Source organism: Nilaparvata lugens, chromosome 9 (assembly GCF_014356525.2).
Source record: "Nilaparvata lugens isolate BPH chromosome 9, ASM1435652v1, whole genome shotgun sequence".
NCBI classification, from domain to species: Eukaryota; Metazoa; Arthropoda; class Insecta; order Hemiptera; family Delphacidae; genus Nilaparvata; species Nilaparvata lugens.
Window position 1 is genome coordinate 30,009,616 of NC_052512.1, and position 9,032 is coordinate 30,018,647.

General features: G+C 32.2%; 1 protein-coding gene across 1 annotated transcript in view; it reads right to left on the minus strand.

The window, feature by feature from the left end:
• The window catches only part of LOC120352898, a 28,456-nt gene extending 20,605 nt beyond the window's left edge, over nt 1-7,851 (minus strand). Inside the window, exon 1 of the mRNA XM_039435209.1 lies at nt 7,378-7,851. Within this exon, the coding sequence (XP_039291143.1) occupies nt 7,378-7,817 (440 nt within the window). The 5' untranslated portion in view covers nt 7,818-7,851. The remainder of the gene's footprint in view (nt 1-7,377) is intronic.
• Nucleotides 7,852-9,032: the final 1,181 nt, after the last annotated feature.

Genomic DNA, 9,032 nt, shown 5'->3' on the forward strand with positions numbered 1-9,032 from the left:
ATTATCTATTTGTAAAAATGTAATGAAATTCTCATCACAAAGGATTAGGTCTAGGTAGGCCTACATAATATTTAAATAGCTTTTTATATTAGTTGACAGCCTGATGAAAATATTGTAAACATCCTACTATGGGGGCCATCTTCAACCATGCAAGAGCTCTCTCCAACGATGGAAAACTAGCCAACGTCTCGGTCAACGATTGCAGAGTACGGTACCTACTTGTTAAAAAGCATCAAGCAGGACCGGTAAATTCGTGTAACTACAATGGCCCAATTGAATGAATTGACATCACAGACTCGTACTGATGAAAATGTGGTATAGTTCATTAAACTGGATTAATGATCAGAAAATTACAATTACTTGCGAATATCGATACCAAACTTATTCGTAATTAGTGTATTAATCTTAACTCACTTTTGTTTATTGTCAAGATACTATAATTTATTTTCCTCCAGCTATCTATTTTTTTCTAGTCGGCTCTTTATTTATTAATAATTTTGATAATAATAATAATAATAATGTATACTATAGATCATAGTCTTCAAAAACAATTACACAAAGTAAAAGAAAAAATCATATTTGAGATTTTGTTATCATGAGGTAGCCTACAGTACTTGAATGACAGAAATCTAAATTGTATATTAGGTACTAATGTTTGAGTGTTAAATATTATCATGCTTCAGGTTGAAGTAACAAATCTTACTGTCATTTTAACTATTTATATAATTAGCGGCTGGTATATAGAAACAATATTAACTGATAATACTGTAATATACATATATTTTTAGAGTCTGAGCATAAAAAAATTCTATACCGTAATCATAATAATTATATCAATCATTATTATTGTTCACACAAGCTCTTCACTACAAATTTAAAATTACTGGCACACAGCTATAATATCTTGAAAGGAAAATGTATAGTTCAGTATAATCTTACTTTATCCATATTACCTACATATTTTAACTAAATCTATCTTAATTAAACATATAAATGTAAATAATTCAAATTATATCATTTACGCCTACACTCTTATATTACCAATTTGGCATTAATATATGATAAACTTCAAAGCTTGAGTTATAGCAGAAAGTTTTTTCCTCAGATAACTTGGCTTCCTAATTTTCATTTTTAATTTGAATGCCCTGTTTTGCATCGCAATTGACCGGCACTAAGTTGCCTAAGCAAAGACTGCTACTGTAACATTAGTATTGTTGTTGAAGCAGCCCTACCGTTATCAATTATTACAGGTAACTGTAGAATTATCTAATCTATTATTGCGTTCAAATTCTACTTTGTTTTTTCTTCTGCTTATTCATTGAATCATTCAATTAAAAAGAATAGCTCGATTTATCATTCTTGTATGAACAAATGTGGTACATAGGTAAATAAATTGTTAATTTAGATTCTTAAAATATAACATTTCTTCAAAATGAGCCATTTCAACCCTCCTATTTGAAACTGTTGTATTATTCTGCAAGGTTTCAAACATGATTTGGTGTTTTAGTTTGAAAGGAAATTGATAATTTGCATTCTATTCTTCGTACTCCCTTTACTATGTGGGTTATTTTTATTTATATTTTCGTTAAAGATCTTGATATTTTCCCTTTGATTGAGGTATTGCAGTCACTGGCTATGCTAAGAGTAGGCCTATAGGCCTACTTCATGCCTACTTTACGATTATAATTGAGCTTTTTATATTTTGTTTTTCAATCGTGTATGCACATGGGAGCGGCAAACGATTTTACTATCTTTTTTCATTTCGTCTTAAATGGATAATTTTGTAGATTTATGAAGATTTTAGTTTATTTAATTTTTTCATTGGGGAGCATGATGAGATTGGGAACATTAGTTTTTTAAGATTGAACATGAGAAGCTATAATAAACATATAGATGAATTGATGGTGATTTTGAACAGTTACAGTAAAAAATTTTACATAATAGTTCTTACTGAAACGTGGACTGATGATAGCTGCGTGACTGTAAATATGGAAGGATATGATGTATTTTTAAATAAGAATAATTTAAATCAGAACGACGGAGTGATAGTCTATGTGAATAAATGTGTTGCTGTGTGCCAGGGGGATGTAAGTCTTGATGGTGCGTCATGTGTGAAATTGGACCTTTCTTTCAATTCCAAACGTTTTTGTTCGACAGCAATCTATAGAAGCCCCTCTGCTGACATAGAACCTTTTATTAGGTAATGATCTTGAAACGTTCATCACTAATAGGAATCGAGACTGTGCGCATTTTATAATGGGTGATATTAATTGTTGTATTTTGTCTCATGAAATACCTGATCACACGGCGGAGCGGTATCTGGATGTGCTCTATGCTGCTGGTTTTGTCAGTTGCATAAATTTACCTACCAGGATTATTGGACAAGACAGCCGCCTGCCTTGATTATGTTTTCACTGATATAATGAAATAGCTTGGAACCGAGCTTCGCTCGTTATTTATTTATTGATAAACAGAACACAATTCTTCAAAATGATTGGGGAAGGACTAACAGACACAGCCAAAAACTGTTTCTCCCCGGATTCCGATTTATACACTATAGATACTCCAATAGATTATGTTCCATACACTTGAATTCAGGTCCAATTTTCAGTTTAAACATTTGAAAACAGAAAAGCTCTAATTTAGATTGTTCACAAACCAAATTGAATACCGTAACAAAATAACACTCACTAATCACTTAAAACTGTAAAATAATTATCAACTTTGAAAATTATGATGAATTTGAAAACATCGCGAAAATATGTTTTTATTTTGAATATGATTATTATTTTTCATTAATTATGAATAATTTCCTCAGCTTATGAATTTCGGGGATAAGATATTTTGATTTTCCACAGACGACGAACGGCTCAGCTGTTTTTCCAAGGATGAATTATCCTTTTAATGTCGTTCAGCGAGTTTTCCTAGGGATGAGACCTATAGTGCAATCGAATTATTATCTCACAAACCTACATGTTCCAAATTTTGTGAGAAACGTTAGAGCCGTTTTCGAGATCCGGTGAAATACAAACATATAAACATAAATTGCTCGTTTAATAGTATAGGATACTAATGCTATATAAGGTCAGCCATAATCAGATGGAGCATGACTGATCATGATTTTACCGTATGCCAAATTCGAATGTTAAATTAATAATAAACAGTCTCAACTTAATCACAACCGGCAGGCTACAATTTTAGATGAAGATCTAGTTTCTCAGCTCATTGCTGATCATGACTGGTCCGATGTAACAAGTACGGTAGCCTATACCAGATGTAAATTCCAGTTGCGAAATTTTTATTAACAAACTCAAAATATTATTACTTAGGCCACAAAAACTAAAATTATTTCATCCAAAAACTTCAAAATTAAACCGTGGATCTCTAGTGGTTTACTAAAATGCATCCGTTAGAGAGATAAATTAGGCAAAAAAGTAAAACAACATCCTTTCAATGCTACTCTAAGAGACCAATTCAAACAATACCGAAATCACCTCACCAAGCTATTAAAGACAGCCAAAGAGACTTACTTTAGAAATAAAGTAGCCAATGCTGGCAGTAATAGCAAAAAACTTTGGAGTAGTATTAAAGAAATCACTGGATTAGGTAAAAATGCCGACAGATTCCCTATTCAACATTTTTTAAACAATAGAGGTGATGATAATACGGAACCTGGTGAAATAGTAAATGTTGCTAATAGTTTCAACAATTATTATATATAATAAGTGTGGGTGCTAATCTTGCTGGGGGCATACCCAATATTGCAGAAGGACCAGTAAATGATGCGGATTTCAGAATGGATTTGCATTTTGAAATGTTGCCTATTTGTGATGATGAATAATTAATCAGAATTAAAGGTGATCTTAAAGGAGGATCTACCCCGAGCATTGATAAAATTCTAGCTTCATTGATTAAGAAAAATATTAATTCATTGAAAATACCATTACTTCATATTATCAATTGTAGCTTTTTGTTTTGCAAGGAGTCTTCCCTAAGAACTTGAAAGTTGGAAAAGTCGTTCCCATATATGAGTCTGGCCCTAAAAGTCATTTTGATAGTTACCGACCAATCAATTTAGTCGCAGTGTCATATCCAAAGTCATCGAGAAAGCAGTTAGGCATCAATTTGAGAAATACTTGATAAATAATAACATTCTATTTGAGAATCAATTTGTTTTCAGAAAGGACAAAAATCTTAATGACAACCTTTTCCTCTTAACCAATCAAATACATAGCTTAATTTATGTTAACGAAAAAGTTCTTAATTCCTTCATTGATTTAGCTAAAGCTTTCGATTCGATTGATAGAGATATTCTTATGAAAAAAACTGAAGCATATTGGTGTTTGGGGTGTTTCTCTCCATTGGTTTGAGAGCTAAATAACGAGATAAATGACCTGAGTAGGGTAAATATTGATAATAGTCATATATATTTATATGCAGGCGATACCGTGTTGCTTTTTGAGGGTAACAGCTGGGATGAAGTTTTTCGTGCAGCTGAGGAGGGATTGAGTGTTGTAAAGGACTGGTACGATAATAATCGACTAACCATCAATATAAGCAAGACTAAATACCTACCTATTTCCATTATGTAGAGCCAATGGTGATCGGTTTAGAACTGAAATTGCACACCTGTGGCACACAGAATAATTACCGGTATGCACAATGTCAGTGTGAGTGTATTGAACAAGTGTATAAATATAAATACCTCGGCGTGATATTTGATTGTCGGCTGAAATGGAGCAACCATGTACACTACCTTAGGAACAAGCTCCGAAAATTTATTTATGTGTTTGCATCTTCAAGCGGAATCCTTACACCCACTAAAATAAAACAAGCTTATTTTGCTTACATCCAGTCCATCTTACAGTATGGTATTATAGCTTGGGGTGGTGCATCCAAAACAACATTGACTCTTTTATCAACTGTTCAGAAACTTATAATGAAAAGCGCCTTACGCAAACCACTAACATATCCATCAGATTATCTCTTTGAAATTTCAGGTACGGTAGGTATTAAATGTACAACAATTATATATAAGAACCCTATAACCTTGTACATATTCAAACACAAAGTAGCTATATATCTTCTAATATCATTCACAATATTATAACACAAGAATTGCTTTAAATATCGGTATCGTCAACCCTATAGACTCACTAGAGCTTTCTCCACCACTTCATCACATTACAAAATGCATTTTCTTTTTCAAAAACTGCCCGTCTATTTGAAAAATCATCCAGACAATTTGACAATAAGTCACTATAAAAATAGTCAATGATTGGGTGACTTCCCTAAACCTAGAAAAGCAGAAAGGTATTTCAATATCACCTTACTCTTTCCGATAATTGAATCTTTTTTAGCTAATAATTGTACATTACCTAATAAATTGAAATTGAGTACGGTAACGAATGTGTGAATAAGGGCGTTGGATATGAATGATTTCGCTCCTTGTTCAAAAATGCAAGTTTTAATGATTATTGTATCCTTTTTCATCGATTTTATTTTGTTCGTCGATCTCACTGTGCTTCCCACTTCTTTCCTGATTTGGTTTATTTTATTTGCATAGTAATGATACCTCTCTCCAGATTAAGTTTTATTTGTTACTCTAGTCTATTCTCTTTCAACAACAATTTTTTTGTTATTGTCATATTTATAGTCATATTTTTCATAGCTATAAATAGTTTAATTTGAGATTATGTATATTGTTGCTACTAGACAACTCGCTCCTCTCTCACAGGCATGTGCCCGTAAGAGGAGCCTCCAATGAAATGTAGTTTAATTTTTTACTTGCAAATATAATTGTATTGTTAATCTTTTTTGGAGAATAAAGAATTTCAATTGTGTCAAACTAATTAGTTTGACAAAAAAATGCTCCAGTGATGTAAGAATATTACAGTACCAAAACTGATTCGAGACTGTTTTAGAACAATTCCAAACTGGAATCAAAACAATTTTAATATATCAGGTACCTAACTGATTATATCATAAGAATTTTGAAGCTGTTTTCAAATTATGTTAATACAATTTTGATATTAGTTTTCAGACTTTTATTAGAATTCATTGAAACAATTTCAAATCAGTTGTAAACTCATATCAAAACAATTACCGTATATTTTAATATAATACCGAATTAAATAATTTTTAAATTGTTTTTAACTCTTTTTGATATACGTTTTTAAACTTGTATTGAAAATTAATTGAAACAATTTTAATACAGCTGTTAACTGATATTGGAACAGTTTTAATATAGGTAAATATACCTAATACCTAATATACCAATTTGCCTATATTAGAACAGTTTTTAGAATTGTTTTGAACTCATGTCAATACAATTTTGATATACGTTTTTAAAAACTTGTATTAAAATTGATTGAAACAAATTGTAAAGCAATTGTAAACTCATATCAAAACAACTTTAATATAATACCAAATCAACTATATTGTAACAAGTTTGAAACTCACATTAAAGTTGTTTAAAAAACAAACTTATTGGAAAATTTTTTTAGAACATTTTATTTTGCTTTTTAACTATATTTATGCTGACTGTCAAGATTGAGCGAATATTATAATAAGTGAGATATGGCAGTTTTATAGTGATCGGTGACCACCGAAGGTTTGTTGCAGTGCACACCAAGGCATGCTGATGAAGTCGCCTCAATACTGTTAATGCAACAATCTTCATTTGCATTCCATGTTATTAGTAAGCGAGTTTAGATTATTTCAAACAATAATATAACACTACATGAGGATACATAATGTTACATACCCCTCTTAAGGTAGGTCACCTGTTACTAAATCTGCCATATATCCCACTTAATATTTGTTCAAACTTGGAGAATGAGCTGTCAATCGATTTGTAATTAAATTTGATAGAAAAAGTTATTCTAGTATTTTTCGTGAAAACAAAGGTTGTTTGGTTATACAAGAAATAACATTTCAAACGGCCGCCATTTTGGTTTATGATTTTGAAAAATTGTCTTATTCATATTAATGTTTATATGTTCAGCCATTATTGAGAAAAAATAGTACCTACCTAGGAGACAAAACAAAATGACGGCTATGTGACTAGGCCTAACTAAGGACTTTCGGATGTTTGAAAATGATATTTAGATAAGTTTTATACCCAGGAATCCCTAGAATATTGGTAGGGAGTTTAGAAATACTAGGTATCGTACTTATAAACATTTTTATGAAGACCAATGATTTTCACGCAGCTTCTGTTTCTGCACAGTAGATCAGATCAGCAAGATCTGAAGCAAGGCTTGGTATAGTAAGGAATATTTCCTTGTCAAAATGTTGAGGAAAACAACTTTCAGTTTGTGCGCAGATTGAGTAAGGCAAATCAAATATATGTATATACCAACCAAGTTTACCCACCTACACAGAGTTTGGTGACATCTCACGATAAGTGCCATATCTCTTCTGAGATTTGTCGTCTCTGTTTTGTGGTTATAATCAATATTTTTACACTGATTTACCTGCGACATATTGTCACTGTGAACATTATAAACATCCAAGTCCGGGTAAACGTCGGCAAAATCGTCGAGTAGGATGAAAAGTGTTTGAAAATCGGCCAGTACCCTTTCACTCGATAGACACACTAAGTTAATTGTTACAAATGCTTCCGAAATCGAAGTAAGCATCAACAAACTTTGTAGGATAAAAGTGCATAAGAAAAATGAGGGTGATCTAAGCTCAGGAGGACAGTAACTTAGAAAAGGCGTTGGCCAATTATTTGACTCATTTTCCGAATTAGTTATCAACCCGAACAGATAACTCAGAATGTTTCGATTACAAAACAATCCAAACATCGTCATAAAAACCGCCGACAGTTTTTTGTTCACTTCTCTCATTTCGTTCCTCTTTTTCTGAAAGAATTCATGAATTCTTAGCCACAGCAAATCTCTACCTTTCAACTCATGTTGGCTAACTGCAAAGTCACTCTCAATAAGATCAAACAAGTTTGTAATTCCTTCATTATTATTGAACTTGCTAAAAATTTGACATGCCATGATCATCAACATTGAAATGTCTATCACTGGTAAAATAGTTTTTTCGAAATCACTGGGATCGATAATAAGTGCAATACTGATTTCCACAAGAATTGACAATACACTGTAAACTATTATTGGAAGCTTGCCGTGATGCCAGAGACTGGTGAACTTCCTTGAAAAATTGGTAATCTCCATTTTTACTTCCTGTAAAATGAAAATTGATAAAAACAATAATTAGTTGAGTATAGGTGAACGAGTAGGCCTATTATCTATTGTTTCTCACCATGTATTGTTTAGCACCACAAACAAAGAAAAAGAAGGAAAATCTAGATCGCTATACAAAAATCAGTCTGAGTGATAACCTCTCAATTTCTATAAGGTTTTGCAGATTTCTAATTTATTTTTTCTGTTGCTTAGTCCTGTCAAATCGTAATTTTTTAGGAAACAGACCCGAAATAATTTTTTCATCGGTTTTATTGTATTTTGGGGCACTGAATTCGAATCTGAAATTAGCTGGCACCGCTGGAAAACCTCCAATTTTTGAATTTTTCCAATTCGTGCATTTTATTTTGAAAACCTCGGATTTTTCGAGAAAAAGCATTCCCTACAAAATCAAAGACAATGAAATCTATATAAATAAAAATCGAGCTTCAAATTTTGACATTCAATAATTTTTTATGTGTGCACCGAATTTGATGATTTTTTTAGTTGTGTTTGTTATGTTCAGGACCAGTTTATGGCCTATCAAATTTATAATCCGACTCCAGAACTCTTTGTAATCCTTATGGGAGAAGATTTTGTAAGCTGACCACACACAGATAAAAATAAGCTGTTATAATCATTGCGTCATCCAACAGCCGTCGGTAGATAGTAGACAAGAGTGTGAGCTGCTCCATAACCTCCCCATGTATTTTATTCAAAACGCCCCGACTAAAAACAAAATGACTGTTCTGTGTAACCATCCAGCAGTGCGGCCTCAGGTTAAAGACGCTTACATGCTCTAAAGACATTGCTTTCTTTCAAACAATTGTGCTGTCT